This window comes from Daphnia pulicaria, chromosome 6 (assembly GCF_021234035.1).
Source record: "Daphnia pulicaria isolate SC F1-1A chromosome 6, SC_F0-13Bv2, whole genome shotgun sequence".
NCBI classification, from domain to species: domain Eukaryota; kingdom Metazoa; phylum Arthropoda; class Branchiopoda; order Diplostraca; family Daphniidae; genus Daphnia; species Daphnia pulicaria.
The window spans coordinates 19,078,674-19,095,904 of record NC_060918.1 but is presented as its reverse complement, the minus strand read 5'-3'; the positions used below and the strand labels follow the sequence as shown (position 1 = coordinate 19,095,904).

The window sequence follows — 17,231 nt, the reverse complement described above, 5'->3', positions numbered from 1 at the left end:
AGGAAGTCCATCCCCTTTTTTCTTGTAGGCGGTGATTTCACTACTTTCTTTATTTAAAAAAAATACTTCTGCATTTTTTCTTAAAATTGATTACAAAAATTTTGCATAAAAAATTATTCTACTTATAATAAAAAATGTTCAAACTTAAAATGTTTTTAACACATAAATGTAGGGCTGTTTGAAGCCCTAGGGATAGTCCCATAAGGCCCCATGTTAAACTAGACCCTGTTATTACACACCCAGCCAGACCTGACATTTTTGACGATTCCAGTGTTCTTGCCATTTGCGCCCTCTTATGTACGCGTACCATTAACTCCTTTACCATAAAATTACTTTCACAGAACACACACAGAAGACGTATATTACAGCTCAAAATAACTTCTTGTAAATTGTTTCCGATACTGTATTTTTTGTTGGGCGTACTATCTTCAGAAGCCGTATACGAAATTTTGCAAAGAAATTGACGTTTTCTGGGAGCTATGTGACGAGGCCAGAGTAAGACGTTACGCCACACCAGTTTGAACAAAACTAGTTTTGCCGTTCTAAAAATTTTGGATTGTAGAGAGCGGAAGACCCTGAAAAAAAGTCCTTTCACTACTTTTGTACAATTCCTGGGGAAAGAGATAGATAATTTACAATAACGGTTTAGGGCTTTAACTTAAGTAAATTAATTATCTAGTATACATGGTCGAGGCTCCAAAGAATGACAATGGCATCGACGAATAAATTATATTAGACCTTGTGATTTTTTCAATTCTATAACACAATATTTCATTCTCAAGTGAACGGTTCCATTTTGCCGAATACCGTCAAGTGTATGGTAATCAACCAAACTTTGTGAAGTTGTCACGCATATTTGCGGTGGTTCTTTTCTCTCTACACAGTACGAATAACTGTGTTGATGGAAATATTTTGTTTCGAAAATACTTTTAACCAGAATGGGCAACTCGGGACTCTCTCGTAATCGTTCGTATGTATTTCACCGAACTCAAATGTCCCGTTTTCATCATGTCTCAAAATTACGAATGAGTTTTTTTTTGTAATCAGTGCAGTTATAGGAAAGTTTTTCAGATATTTCAATTCCTTCTGAGTCTTTGCTTAATAGTGTGGAAACATCATTGAAGTATCTGTAAGTTTCAAATTCTTTCATGTTTACATAAAAACTTCGGGTTACTAAGATTAAATTTGAGACTTGTTTTCGTTGGACTAGCAGTGATAATGCAGCAGAATGTTGTCTATTGTTGATTTCTTAAATTGTTCATGATATGAGAGTGGCGTTTAATGGCTCCGTCCATTCGCTTGAACCCATCCTCCAGTAAACCTTTTGCGGGCCGTTTTGTCTGACGGTGGTTGATAAAAAATAGAAAGTGCATCTTTGGCTTAACTAAAATGTCGGGGTTGAGTCATTTGTATTCACACAAAAAGTCTGAGTAAAGAAGCTCAAAATATTCCAAAGAACTTTTTGTCAATTTCGACATTTATGTAACCATATTTCCACAGCGAATACAGTACGCAGCTTGTAACGTGCGGAATTATTCCTTGCGAGACCGTATGCATACCATTATTCACGAAATTCATTACTTTGTGAAAGAAAAGAAGGCCGTTTAGTTTGCAATATCTTTTTACACCTCACCCATGGAGTGCACCCGAGAATTCGAGCTTTTCAAGATATTTTGTGTAGTCCTGTCGGTTTCTTAAATTCAAATATCTTTCTCTAGTTAATATCTGTATATCGTTTTGAGTGGCGTAACAGATGGCGCAAAAGTAATCACCGCTAAATCCTTCAACAAAACCAAACATTTGATTGATTGTCAAGTTGTCACCCGTAAAATACGCTAGTCTTTCATAAACGCAAAGCACACCTATTCCTGGAACTCCAACTTCTATGCCAGTGGTTTCAAATTCAATAATTGTTTACACAATACACTCAAGTACAGCATCCTACAAAAAAATCCGAACGGTGATTTTGTTGTTTTGAGCCACCTGGGCTATGGGAATAAAGGAGACTACACTGGTGGAGATGGAGCTCGTGATGGCCCACCAGCTATGAAAGCAAGGTACACAGGCCCGCCATGTGATTTCTGTACAACTAAGGGAACTATCGCTACTCAACTCGTCTCCGGCTATAGGAAGAAAGTCCGTGCATCCAAACGAGACTCAGCCAACACCGCATTTCTTCTCCCACCTTTTGTTGATTTCGGTCCACCTGTGTCATCCAGCGTTACAGTCTATCGTGACCCCTCTAACTGGTTCGATAACTCCGGAGCTAGGGCACAACTCACCAATCAAACACATCTTCAACACAATCTTGTGCCTGTCCTGGTAGGAAGCTGGGTAATTCAAGGTCTTCATGACGCAAAGGCTGATGTAAACGATTACGGCGATGTTATATTTGAAGCTTTAGTTAATGGAAAAAAAGGAATCCGAAGTATAAAATAAGGTTCTCTACGCCCCGACCCTGGAATTAACTAAATTTTAATTGGAGCAGTCACCGCTCTCTGCACAGAAGTCATTTTCTCCGGTAGAAATGTAATTTTTAAGAAGAACAACGTTATTAAAGTCACTGGTTTTCGAGCAGGACGAACGCTCTAGAAACTCCAGAAGAAAAGGAACTGCAAGTTGGAAAAATCATTGTCTTGGATAATGTTGGTAAATCGTTAGTTGTGGGTAAATTAAAAATGTGTGTTTCTTCTTTTCAGAATGAAACTGGAAAATTAATTAAATGCTTATGAACAGATAATGGCACCGAGTAAAAAGGAGCCGATTGGATCTGGGTGGAGGAAATCGGAATAAACGGCAAAACACCGTAGCATACTCACCTCAACAAAATGGCGTCTCTGAGAGAGACAATCGAACGATTGTAGAGGCAGCTCAAAGCGCTCCCTATGGAAAAATACATCCATTCTCCCAGCAAATGGTAGTACGACTCTGGGCCAAAGCGATTGCATACGCCGTCTACAACTTAAACCACACTCTTTCGTGCATCAAAGCAGTCACAACTAAAATACTGCGGTACTAAACCTAGTATTTCTCACCTCCGCCAATTTGTCTGTATCTGTTTTGTTCATGTTCCAGTTAAAACTCGTCAAAAATGGGACAAGAAAGGTGAGAAGGGGACGATTCGGTACGGCCTGTGCTACGGTGAAAATAGTGAGAGAACCACTACATCTCTCATCGGTCACAAAAATTCCGACTACGCGGGTGATCTAGACCATTTCCGTTAAACAACTGGATACATTTTTCACTACAACAATGGTCAAATCAGCTGGTGCAGCAAAAGACAACCGGCAACTGCATTGCTCACTACGCAAACTGAGTACCAGGCGTTGAGCGACTGATTTAAAGAGTAAAGAAGCAGTTTCCGTAAGTTGGCTCCTACAGGAAGTAGAAGTTGAAAGCAATAAGCTATAACATTTTTTTGTGACAACAATGCTGCGATTCAACTTGCCAGCAACCCAGGATATCCTTCTAAAACAAAACATATCAATGTCGCATATCATGTTGTTTGCGGGTTGGCGAGTCATGGCAAATCATACTAGAGCGGGTAGACAAAATGATAACCTGGCTGATACTTTAACAAAACCACTTCCTTCTTCTGACTTTAAGAAGTTTCGAGCTCTAATCGGAGTCCAAACTCTTGAATAAATTCCAAAGCTTACATTCTTGCTTTTAATTATTGAGTGGGATTGTTGGCGTAAATAATTTCAAGCAACAAAGATTTTAAAAAGTTTTTTGCTTGCAGAAACCTATGCAGGCGACTTGTTTTTGTTTTTGGCCACCTGAGGAAGTGAATGGAGGAGACTCTTGAGTGGTAAACTACTCACGGCTGCTGGCTGCTGATGGCGCTCGACGAAATAAAAATCGGGCATCGTGTTCTGTATACTGTGTGCAGTATCTTACATATTACAAGTAATCTTTGGCGATGATGGTGATCGAAGTCGATGGTGTCCACTCGTAGTTATTGATGAGATGGTACGTTGAATGATGTAACTCCGATGGTTTACTGGGTATTTGGATTTTTAAATGTAATGGAATTGTTTTCCAATCCATAGTTAAGTTAGGCATATGTATATCAAACAACTTGTGGGCTTCTAGTTGGAGGAGGCGTTGAAGGAAAGGCTACGCGGTGTCTTGTAAGTTAATTAAATGTAGACGTATAGCAAAATTTTTTTGTAGGCGTTAAACTTGGGAAGAATAGCACGCATTTGTGAAACTGGGGAAGTTAACTGGAGGAAACATGGTAGTAAACTGAACGAAAACAAGGAATACAAAAACTTTTTGTTGCATATGTCTGAAGTGTGACAAATTGCAAGGGTTCGAAATGAATTAGAACGAACTTGTGTCGTTGAAATCAAGAGGAAATATACAGTGCAGTTGGTGAGTGAAACAATATGGCGGTAGGCGTCTACCTCCCATTTTATCTCTTATTCTACCTCTTATTCTACCCCTGCTTTCCTTCTTTATCTCTGGTCTTTATCCGCATTTCTCTACTTCACCTCTGACCAGGTATTGATTAGGCGTCCTTATATACCTGGTACGTGGTGATGCCATGGTGTTGGGGATCAACTTCCTGCTGGTTAAGTATAGGGACGTTTAATCCGAAAAAAGGTTACAGATTACCCGTAGCAGTTTCGTTAATGACCCTGTCTTGCGGGTCTCTCCAACTTGTTGACGTAAATATTTCGTAAATATTTATCTTATGTACGGTACATTTCTGTGTTCCATGTTTAACATTTTTTTTTTGTTTTGTTTATAGACAAGCTTGTCTTTCCTTTGAAGTCTATGCCTTAACGGTCTAGTGTGAAATTTCAAATTTCTATATTCTCGATCGTTTTTTTCTCCAGGTAATGATTAAAGATATATTTTGCTTAACTCTGTTGTGTGATGTATGTGTACGGTACATTTCTGTGTTCAATGTTTAACATTTCTTTTTTTGTTTTGTTTATAGACCAGCTTGTCTTTCCTTTGAAGTGTATGCCTTAACGGTCTAGTGTGAAATTTCCTCTTTTAGAGAGACTCGCCCAAGAGTATTTTGTAGCGGGAGGATTAAACGATGTCTGGCTGAACATTTAAATATTGACAGATTAAAACATTGATACATTGGAACATTGATAAATCTAAACATTCAACATTAATACATTAAACAGTTAAGTGGAGAGAAATTCAAAGGGGAGAAAGATTTTTAAAAGTTAACATTTAGTTTTACTACAAGATATTTACTACTAGACTACCACTTTTACGACTTATTACTTTTACGGGGTTTTTCTTCTTCTGTGGGGTTTCCAAGTTATTGTTGATGCGGGTGATGGCAGCATTGTCCACTGCATTTGCTTTATCCGTTGCTAGACGAAGAGAGAAGATTGAGTATCCGAAGATTGGAGTATCTGATGTAATCTTTTGATTCAAGGATATCTGGCTGAAGCCAAGAACACTGGCATTTTTCTTCAACAAGTGGCTGCTTGTCGTGAAATATTGAACATCATTAGTTGGAAATTCTCCACTTACAAAAAAGGCACTTCAAAAACATACAAGCTGTTGTGCTGCATTTTGCACAATTCTCTGCCGTTTAAAGTGGTAATTTAGCAATTTAGAAGATTCACGTAAGCTCTTTTATGAAATGGAAAAATTCTGCAGGAACTCCCTGTCCCCTTTGGGATGTGGGATGTTGCCCAAGCTCGCCTTATTCGCATCCAAAATTCAGTCAAAAGATTACAGTTTTCTAAAGGAGGAGTGAAAAAAGGATGTAAGGCGGGGAAGAAAATGAAGAAAGCGAACAAAAATAAACGTGGGAAGAGGAACAGAAAGAAGTTCTAAATTGGATTGGTTTTGATGGATATTGCTACTTATTCCTTTGATTGCCACGAATATGGAAGGCAAAATTTTAATAGTTCCATACTGTCTTTTTTGGACTCTTAACCTTCTAATTTTTATCGGCATAGCCTTTTGTAAATTCATTATATTTTGTCAAATAGATTCCATCTACTTTGGGAATTTTGGTAATCATTTAAATTGGAACGGGATATTCAAAGACTTGATGAAATATCTGAAATAGGATTGTGTGGAAGAGGATTCAAGAAGTCCAAGAGGACAAAAGCTGACATTTTGCTTTCATGCATGGTTCATGCTTTATGTTACAAATTACAGGCCTCGCGTTAAAACTTGTGTTTGCAAATGAAACCTTTCTGCCAAGAATTTGTAATCATCAAATAGCAAAAGATGCATTAGGATAGAATCAGTTGTCGCCTAAAGCTCTGCCCCTGGTTCACGCGTTCACGCAAAGACCATTAATATCTGTTATGTTCGATGAGAATAGGTAGAAAGAACAAATGTATTCTAGGTCTCATGAACAGCATGTGCCTTGTACAAAGCGTAAACTGAAAGTGAAGGGCTTCGATGAGCCGTCTCTTCTCACTCTCGCAGCCGGAAGCCGCTTGCGCGCTCCCATCTAGCGGGAGGATACATAACGACCCTTTTCCAAGCGGCGACATCCACATAAATAACAAACAAACGGCGCCACTTAACACACAAAATAGAATTAAAGGGAAAAAAAGACTGATTGCATAATACGAGAACATAAGTTAAAGGGAACAAAAAACTGATTACACACTATGGGGACGTAAGATAGGCCTGTTGAGGCGGGGACTGTCCTACACGTCTACCATCAGCCGAGGCCGTCGAATCCTCCCGCTCCGTCGCGGCTGGGTCGGTATCGGAACGGGTTCCGGTCTGATCTGGCTAGCTGCTGTTTCCGGTAATCCGTCGACGTTGCTGTCGGCTGGCGGCGTCGTTGCGTCTCCTTCGATGCCGGGAATCTGTTGCTCGTCCTTGTCGTCGGATAATAACGGGCGGAGATGGCGTCGGTTTCACCACAACACACTTCCGCTTGCAAATTTTATTCGATACGACCGGTATTTCCCGATACTGACAATGTGACCAGCTCTATCCCATAGCGAAGAATGGGGATCTTGGATTCATACGTGAACCCCGATGGTCAGTGGCGACAGTGGGCGTGCCCGTTTGTCGTAGCGCTTTTTCACCCCGCCATCCAAGGCCTGTTGGTGGTCTCGTGCGTTCATGATGTCCTTCCAGCGTGGAGCAAAAGAAGTGCGATGGGCTGGCAATATCGAACGTAGCTGGCTGCCGAACACCATCTCCGCCGGGGACATTCCGTTTTCGCGGGGCGTATTACGGAATTCAAGAAGACCTTGCATGAATGCGTCGGATGTGAGGTCTCCTGCGGGTGTGATTTTCAAAACGAGCCGCTTCATAGCGTCGACTGCCGCCTCTACGTGACCGTTGCTCTGCGCGTAGTATGGAGATGAATTTCCCCACACTACCCCCCATTTCTGTAGCGCTTGCTGGAATGCTCCGGCTCCAAACTGAGGGCCGCCGTCGGTGCGTATACGGATGGGCACCCCGAGATCAACAAAATTTTCTGTGATCGCTTGAATCAATTCTCTGGCTGAAGGGGCATGATACCATCGGTGGATCACCGGCCATCCGGATAGGCACGAGAACATGCAGTCGCCCAGATTTGAACAAATCCGTCGATACCTCCTCGAAGACGCGCTCAGGTAAAGCGTCGCGTAGTAGGGGCTCTTGTTGTTGGGACGGCTGAAGTTCTTGACATACCTGGCAACTATCTACAAACGCGACGATGTCGTTGCTCAATCCTGGCCAGTATACGGTTTGGCGGGCCCGCCGCTTCATGCGGACGATCCCTTGGTGAGCCGCGTGTAAATTTAGCAGGATGTCGCGTCGGGAACTTTGCGGGATAACGATCCGGCAGCCGAAGAGAACCAGTCCGTCGTCCACCGACAGCTCGTCGCGGATTTTCCAAAATTGATGAACGGCCGGCGCCATTAAATCACGTCTAGTGGTGAATCCCGTTTCAATGGCCTGGATAAGGGTGGAATAGGAAGCGTCGTTCGACGCAGTTATCTTGAGTTTTTCCAACACTGGGTCCACCAGATGATTTGGATCATCCGTAATTTCCTCCTCGTCTTCTGTTGTCGGTGTAACGGCCCCAACCGCGGCTATTCGCCGAAGCATCACTTGCCGTGAAAAAAGCTGAACGTCCTTGTTCGTCTCATCGTCGTCTGGTTCCGGATCGTTTACAGGAGCGCGCGATAGTGCGTCGGGTATGGCATGGTCCTTTCCTTTTGCCATACCGTGTTGAAAACATACGGTGTGAGACGCTTCTTTAACTGTTGTAACTTGGGGTTGTCGACTGCGTCTAGTGTATAACGGTCGAGAATGGTTACAAGAGCCTGGTGGTCGACCGTGAGCGTAAATATGGAAGGCCGAGAAGGTATAATCTACATTTCCTCATTGCCCATTCGACTGCCGCCAGCTCCAGTTCGACGATGGCGTATCTTGACTCCGTATCGGTACACCATCGTGAATTTGCGTCGACCAGTTTCCAAACGGTGTCGTGACGTTGGAGCAGTGCGTAGCCCATCCCGTTTTTACGTGAAGCGTCGACTTGGAGGGCCGTTTCTAACTCCGGGTTGAAATGGGCGAGGACGGGCGGGGCGCTCAATGCTGCTTTAACCGCTGAGAACGCGTTTTCGTCGTCTGTTGTCCATTCGTAGAGATTTTTTGAACTCAGCAAGGGGCGTAACGGTCCTTTGGCCGTTGCCACGTCCACAGAAAATCCCGCGAGTTATTCTACTAATCCCATGAAGGAACGGAGTTCTGTGATGTTCGTTGGGCGGGGAAATTCGGGGATGGCTTTAAGTTTTTTCGGATCAACGGCGATACCTCCTTGTTGAATCTGATATCCCGCCCATTGTACCGTCTGTTGGGCGAACTTAAATTTCTTGGGACTTAGTGTGATGCCTGCATTTCTTGCCGCGGTCAAGACCACTCGCACTCCTTTCACATGGTCGGCAAAATTTGAGTCGAATCGGAGAATATCGTCGACGACGCGGACCGTATTAGTCACCTGTGCAAAGGCGATGTCCGCGCGTCTATTATATTCATCACCAGAGCTGCATAGGCCCATGGGAGCGCGTAAGAACTTGTACCACCCCCAGGGCGTCATAAATGTGGTCAAGTGTTGGCTATCCGGATGGAGAGGAATTTGAAAATAACCGTTTGTCGCGTCGAAGGTAGAGAAAAATCTTGCCTGGCCATCAATCTCTGCCACCACGTCGCGAGGTGTGCGTGTCGGATGAGTGGGTCTTTGTACATGATGGTTGAGTTTAGTAAGGTCCATACACACACGTATAGATGAATCCGGTTTACGCATCACGACCAGTGGGGCAGCCCAGTCGGACGGTTCAGTGACGGGTATGATGATTTTCTTGTCCACCAATTCATCAAGTTTTTTCTTTACTTGTGGGCGGTCGGCAAACGGAATGGGCCGTGCGCCATTAACATAATAAGGCACCGCGTCGTCTTTTAGCGTGATAACCATCGGTGGGCCTTCCATGCAGCCGAATTCCTCGTTATGAAATCAAACATCCGAAAAGTCCTCGATGAAAGCCTGTTCCATGCGGTTCTTCTGTTCCTCCGTTGGATCGCCCGAGATCGATTCCGGAATGGAAGACGGTGGTGCTGCCTCCTGGTGTGACTCCTTTACAGGCGTTGAATTGATGTGGGCGTGGCGGACCGGCTTAGGATAGTCGGCGTGTAAAATACCGAGTGATATGCAGTCATACCAAGAGATTAAGAGGCCCGATATCTCTGGACTGATGACTATGGTAAGAGTGGTGGTAATGCCTTCATATTCCGTCACAATGGTGATCTGCCCGATCACAAGTAGTGGCGTTGTTTTATCGGCCATTACCAAGTCGAATGATGATGTGTCTAAGTCCTTCTCTGTCATACCAATGGCCTTTAAAATATCTAGGCCGCGACAGATATTTCCGCTCCGCCATCCGGTATGACCTTGTCGATGGTTGAAAGGAACTGGCCTTTGTCGTCTAAGACGCGGAGAGAAACGGTAGGTGCCCGCCCCCATCGACGAGGATTCCGAACCAGGTTGCGCCCCCTCACTCTTGCCGATGCCGCCTCCACTCTGGCCTGTACTACTACTTCTCCGGGGTTTTGGACAGCGCGGGGAAAAATGATTACTTCCTCCGCAATTATGACACATTTTTCCGGTAGCCGGACAGGCTTCTCCGGGGCGATGATTGTTGCGACCGCATGAACCGCACGATGCTGCAGTTGCGTCGATACGCTGGTGTGGACGCACGTGGTTGATTGACGACTGATTGCTTAAAGAACGTTCATTCATCCTCGCCGCTTCCTCGCTCCTACACATATTGATTGCCTGTTGAGCTGAAGGGAATGGTGTAAGTACTAGAAGTTTCCTTTTCGTTTCTGTGTCGCGAATTCCCGCCATAATCCGGGTGGCCACTCGAGCGTCGACACAAGTTGCGCAGAGATCCGCTGCGTCTGCTAACCGCCGCAGCCGGATGTAAAAATCTTCAAAAGATTCCGTGTTGGATTGGTGGCATTTTTCGAACGCCACTCTATCGAGGGCAATATTTCGTTTGGCCCACACGTAGTCTGTGATTTGGTCTAAAATTTCATCGGGTGTGAGAGGCGTCGTGGGTAAAATATTCAGAGCCACCTCCACCACTTGCTGCATGGATGGCTCCAAAGCCATTCGTAGAGCCGCCGTCTGTTCATTTGCCGGGTACGTCGCTAATTGGTTCAATTGGCAAAAATCGTTCCATCGGTTACGCCACGTCCGTAATTGTGGTAGCCGTACGTCGCCCTGCAATTTCTCCAGGCCCGATGGATCAATTCGTCGTCGTTGATTAGCCGCGATTGGTGGAACGACCAGTCCACCTCCGTCGCCGCCACCCCCGCCGCCACCACAGCCACCACCGCCGCCAGCTGCAGCGATCAACACTTGTAATTATTGTGCAATATTGTCTAATTGTGTCTCCATGGTGTCGATTCAGGCTGTCGCCGTCGTTGCAGCGGCCGTCGCCGCATTGGCAGCTGCTAATGCGTCCGCTGCCGTGGCCATGGACATATCGCACTCGGTCGGAACTTGTGCGGTTCCGAACCAGCTCGTGTAGTACAAGGGCCTATAATGTCGGCCTACTGTGCAGAGTGCCCCGGATAGGCTACAAAAGGGGGAAATGTGGTGTATTCAAAGGCAACATGAGAGCTATCCTGTGAATGGGAAACACACACTACAGCCCCATTGGAAATGCCAAGGCAAAATGGGAAGAAGAAATGAAAGGTTCCGATGTTGGACAATAGGTTCGCCACCCGCTTTGCCGCTAGATCCGCAATTCTTCCCGTCGAATCGACTCCCCATCAGAATGGCCAAAACACATTTCAGAGTCAAAAAGAGTCTTTTGTGAGCCAAAACGTCCGTTACATATAACACAACCCCTTTGATCATGGGGCACAATGTCCACGGTTAACATTGATGGGCTTGCACTTTAGCCAGCAGTCACATGCCACGTGGAAACTGAAAAATCAGACGAAATAGAATGAAAAGAGCTGATCGCTAGTGTACTAAACGCATTGACTATTTAGTGTGATGAATGATGAATGTAATGATTATTCAATGCTACTAAATCGTCGTCCATTTGTTTTCCGAAAAGAAAAGAGATTGGTTGGGGCTTGGGTCCGTCCAGCACAACTATGCTATGATATGCGCTATCTTTGACACTAGCTCACACATTTTACCCAGCACAACTCTCTCTCGGATTATTCCCGTTCGGATTATTCCCATTCGAGTCTACCCGTCCTAGTGAAGTTACTTTAATCTGGACGTTCTAGTGTCGCAGAGATAATTGTAGTTATCCCGTCCTAGTGTCGCCGCTAAATTATGGATGTTCTAGTGACGCATGAGACGTTCTAGTGTCGTTATGATTTTTAGAAATTTCCCGGCCCAGTGTCGTTACTAAAATTTAGACGTTCTAGTGAAATGCGGACGTTCTAGTGTCGCGTTCTAGTGTCGCTTTAGAAAAGTTCTTGTGGTGATCCGTCCCAATGTCGCTATGCCGTCAGGAATTCAAGACGACGCCAAAAGCTTATGAAAGCCTTTAACGTTGAGTCGCACAACCATAAGTAATGGCTCTGATTGAACCGCCCATTAGGCGGTTGGTCGATTTTTTCTGTTGACTTTTCTGATAGTTGCAAACATGGTATAATAGGTTGAAAGGTACTTCCACTCTGAGAGGAGTGGAGTGGATGTGGCCCCGATGTGGGCCCGATTTCAGGCGGTATGGTGGCGCTAGTTGAAGGTGAAGTCCGACGTTACATGGGAGAGATAGGGAATCTGTTTGTGTTTTCAATTCTATTTAGTATAAAATAAAATGTTTACAATAATATATATATTTTTTTATTGTTAGAAATATTTGTAGAATCACATTTCACTTTTTCTTGTGATGATGTGTTAAATACAATATTTAAAAAAAAATTAAATGTTGCGCTCTTTCGTTTTTCTAGCAACAGCTGGTGGTTAAAGTCTATTTTAGCCGACCAAAACCTTACTTAATTCTACTTTATTTTTACTTTATTATACTTAATTTTTTCCTTAATTCTCAATTATTACTACACACTCACTTAATTTACACTTTACTTCACTTCACTTCACTTTACTTTACTTCACTTTACTTAAATACGAGAAATTTCACGTACAACCTCTCTGTTCCCTACCGTGTAGCAGACTGGCATCCTGTCAATATTATTAAAACACTGTTGCCAAAAATTCATAATTAATACATAATAGTGAAATATTATTTATTTTATTTATTTTCACATCGAAGCAATGTCGATTAGCACTGTGGTATAGCACTAGAATACAAATTCATGACTCAGTGGTTCAAATCCGAGATCAGGTGAAATATATAAATTACATTTTTTTTTATTTTAAAGTAAGGGTCAATCAAGATTTACTTTACTTTTTATTTTAACGTTATATTATTTTATCCTACTTTATTATGAAGTTCATTGTGCCATATAAATACAGCTTTATTCAAATTATTACAGTTCACTTTATTATGATATAACTGTAAATGTTATTAAAACATTTTGCGTATCGAGGAAGTGTCGATTAGCGCTGTGGCATAGCACTAGAATTCTAACATAATGGTTGGTGGTTCAATTCCACGATCGATGAAAGTAGCATCAAATCATTATAAACTTTACTGTATTAATAACAACTTGGTGGCAATCAAGTTGTTACTTTATATTACTATACTTTATTATTCATATAAAGGTCATGGAACTATACTATATTATATCATGATGAAGATACTTTACTTTACTTTACTTTATTATGATTTTGACGTTTCATGTATACTTATAAGATAAAGTAAAGTATAGTAGGTTAGGTTAGGTTAGGTTAGGTTAGGTAAGGTTAGGTTAGGTTATAATAAGTATAATATGGCTGAAAAATTTCGATGTTTGTTGGCTGTTTTCGTTAACAAATCATTTAGCGTAAAAAGCGTAAGTTGAAATGGTGGGCTTTTGGGGGACAATCTGGATAAAAATAAAAAAAAGGGGGGGTTGGGGGGGTCTCCCCCCCACAAAAAAAACATTTTTACTGCGATTCATTGCCAAACACTGCACATTGATAAAAAATTTACTTTCATATTTAAGTTTATCATGTGTTGCGTGGAAAACTTATCAAATAAAATTTTAATATTCAAAGTATAAGTATGGCTCAAATTGTGATGCATGCAACGTCTGAGAATTTCCGTAGCAGACGACACCTGAATTAGTTTGATTTTTGACGGTGGTAGTGCAACATCTCAGGAATTAGACGGGCGTATTTTGACTAGACTTTTTGTAGCTAATAACGACTCAGAAGTGTATCACAGATTGTTCGTGAAACCAAAAACTCGCCATCTTAACTGCAGAATTTGGGATTTGCTTTTACGAAGAAATCATGTTGATTCCTTAATAAGGGACATAGAGTTGTGCTGTTAAGTTCGTTTTGTATTGCGGCAATTGGATTACCTTTAAGTAAATAAAGTAAGTGGTATTTTTACTTTACCTATCTAATTCACTTTGCTTTACTTAATCTAGATAAGTAACTAAGCGGGAATAAGCCCGAGCATACCGTAAAAATATAGTTGTTTTTGGTTATAGTATAGTAAAGTATAATGAAGTATGGTTTGATGCTTTATTATACTTTATTATACCCACCCAAAACCCCTGTATTTCCTCGCTACGCTCGGGCTCATTCCCGCTTAGTTACTTTTCTAGATTAAGTAAAGTAAAGTGAATTAGATAAGTAAAGTAAAGTAAGAAGTTGGTCGGGTAAAATAGACTTTTACCGAGGCGTGTGCCGAATCCAAGAAATCGGTGTTCAGACGACGCGTTAGCGTCTACGTCTCAATAAAAAAATAGCTGTGAAGCTGTCAATGGTGTAGTTTTGCTGTGGATTACACTTTACGTTAAACATATTCTTGGTAAGTAATTTTGTTATATAATTGACGATCACGGGATATTTTTGTGTTTGTTTGCTACCAAATCTTTTGTTAATCACATCGACACGTTCGATTGTGTGTGTGTGTGGTTGGATTACCCATCAGTGCCTTCACAGTGTTGATTTAGTGGCTTGACTTAAACTGGAATTCTCATTTTATGTGTTTGTGTCTTGTGTGTGTGTGTGTCTGCCTCTTGTGTCAACACTCAAACACAAAAATAGGTATCGCAGATGGAGGGGAAGAGGCTGCTGCACGAGTCAGCAGTCCAGAACACCTGGAGGAGTATCACCGCTTGATAGAACTGGGACTGGACAGATGAGTAGCAAGAAAGCTGGAGGAAATTTACAGAACAGGTACCATGTTGAGATTATGCAACTGTTCTGACACGAGTTTCTAACATTTGGTTGCTATGTCTAGGTAAATTGGTCCACATCGAACTGGATGACCGAGCCTTAGATGCATTGAAAGAATTTCTTGTGGACAGTGCCCAATCAGTGTTGCAGCAGTTTCTAGAATCAAACCTAGAACATGTCTCAAACCAGTCTGCCTTTCTTTGTGGTATAATGAAAACCTACAGGTCAGTGCACTGTCAATGTCAACCAAGTTCTTTCAAATATTAATCTTTGTGTTTCTTTTCAACAGGCAAAAAGTCAGAGCCCTAGGCTCAGCGATATTCTAGAACAACCGCTGTCATAACCACCGGTACTACGGACAAAAGAAGAACCGGCAGTCTCCATCGGCAGCAATGACGCCGCTTTTCTTGCTGGCATCTAAAATATCCTCACGTAAGCTTCGATACATTGTTTCTTTTGAACTATTCCAAACAATGTATGTTAACATTTAGACCACACGTCCGTTCAGTATGTATATTAGGCTGGCTTCAGGAAATTATTTAAATTGTCTAACAAGTGGAAAGCAGTGACCTATTTATTAGAAATCACGGTACACAATTTTGTTTTTCAGAATTAGAAATTCATTTACGAGCAGCTAGGGCTTCGATGGCCATAGCTATTTTATTCATCGCTTCGTTTTTCCCGAGTTGGGATTTTGCGATACTTTCTAGGGCCGCGGCTCGTTTTCGTTCAATTTCTACCATATCAGTTTTGAGGGAAGTGGCAGCATTTTCCGTCCTCTTTGACTTTCCCTATTATAATAGAAGTAGTTGCAATGTGAGTTTGAACATTATAAAGGCTAGTGTTTACCCTTTTTTTCACGGAGTCAACAACATCAGTGACATGTTCTAATGTCACGGTAGGATTGTTTTCCAGCAGCTTTTCCATACTCTCCGTGTATGGCCAGCGAAGCCGTTGTTTAGGATCTGTGCCAGGCACACATAACTGCAGGTAGACTCGCTTCATGTTTCTCCATTTCACGCTGCAATCCATAGCGGATCGACCGTAGTGTCCCTCATTTTTCATAAGCCGTTCCACCTAGCAGATAATAAAATTGATTAGTTACAAATATTATCCAGTAAAGGCAGGTTGTTACATTTTCCCATAGTTTTTTTTTTATTTTTGAAATGGAATTGAATTCTTCAAGCATTTCTTCCATGATGCAGAGTAGGCACTCGATCTCTTTCGTAGTCCACGCGCGGTGTTCGTCGCCCAAATCATTATTCAATGCAGTCTTCGCCTCTTTTTTCTTTTTGGGTGCAGCCACTTTATCTTCGACTTCATTTTCAGATTCACTTGACGTGACGTGTTTGGCCCTTTTTACACTGCTGCTCTTCTTCTTAACAGGCGGGACCAGTGGATCTTTTGGTTTACGTTTCAACCCTTTTTTGGGTGGTTGTTTCGGCAAAACACCAATCGTGCCTCCCGAAACAAATACTCTAGAAGTCGCGCCGGTTCCGGAACAGGACGGAACGTCCGATGAATCGCTATCGATTACAATCGTTTGAGGCGGCATCACTTCGTCTTCTTCATTCGATTCTATCGGGGCTGGCTCATTCTCGTCCCATTCACGCTGGGTCCGCTCTTGCTCTTCCCATTCACGGTCAGCCAATTCTCTCTCGACCCTCTCGCTCTCCAATTTCTTTCTCTCCAACCTCTCTCTCACCAACCTCTCTCTCTCCAATCTCTCTCTCTCCAATCTCTCTCTCTCCAATCTCTCTGTCTCAACCTTCTTTCTCCCGTAGTCTTTTCCGGCACCTTCTCTGTCGGCCTGTTCCGAGTCTTCACCGTGTTCTGTCTCTGTCCTCTCCGTTGCCTCGAGTCCACTTAAAGGAGTTGGTTCTCCGCGAATCGCTTGTTTGCGCATGAATTCCTCTTTTGCGATGCAAAAATGCTCCCATGCACGCGCTGTTACCTGCGCCTTATAGTCCGAATCTGTAAGCGAGTAACGTACTATGTCAGAGTTTGCGGAACAATTAAACGACAAATTTTACCTTACCAGTTTCAAATTTCAATTTCAATTGTTCCGGCACTTGTTTGACAATACTTCCCCCACATGGGAACTTAAATTCTAGCAATGCATAGCCAGGTTTTACGGTAAAGCTTTTGGAAGACGACATGGCTAATGTAACCTACTCCGGTAAACTTTGCTGTTCAACTGACCTTTTACTGGCTTGCTTTCAACTGACCATGAACAGCGTACCTATTTCTTTTTCTAAAATCTGAAGTTTTCCTATCCATTCCCCATTTTTTTAGGTACGAAACCCAGACCTTTTTCTGCTTTCAAACCCAGCCTCCTATTTTCGGTTTTCTGAATTTTTTTTGTTTCCGGCCAATAGTACTTTCGTATTTCATTAGTCATTACCATACCTTCATTTTATGTTAGGCCTATCTATTAACATTTATTTCCTGGGTCTTTCAGTGC

At 42.5% G+C, this 17,231-nt stretch overlaps 1 protein-coding gene across 1 annotated transcript; it reads right to left on the bottom strand.

Moving 5' to 3' along the window:
• Positions 1-6,971: 6,971 nt before the first annotated feature.
• LOC124342160 (uncharacterized protein K02A2.6-like) lies at positions 6,972-8,169 on the bottom strand. Its single transcript, XM_046795128.1, has 2 exons — positions 7,494-8,169; positions 6,972-7,435 (listed from the first exon to the last, which is right to left on the bottom strand). Exons 1-2 carry the CDS (start codon positions 8,167-8,169, stop codon positions 6,972-6,974), a joined length of 1,140 nt encoding a protein of 379 aa, XP_046651084.1.
• Positions 8,170-17,231: the final 9,062 nt, after the last annotated feature.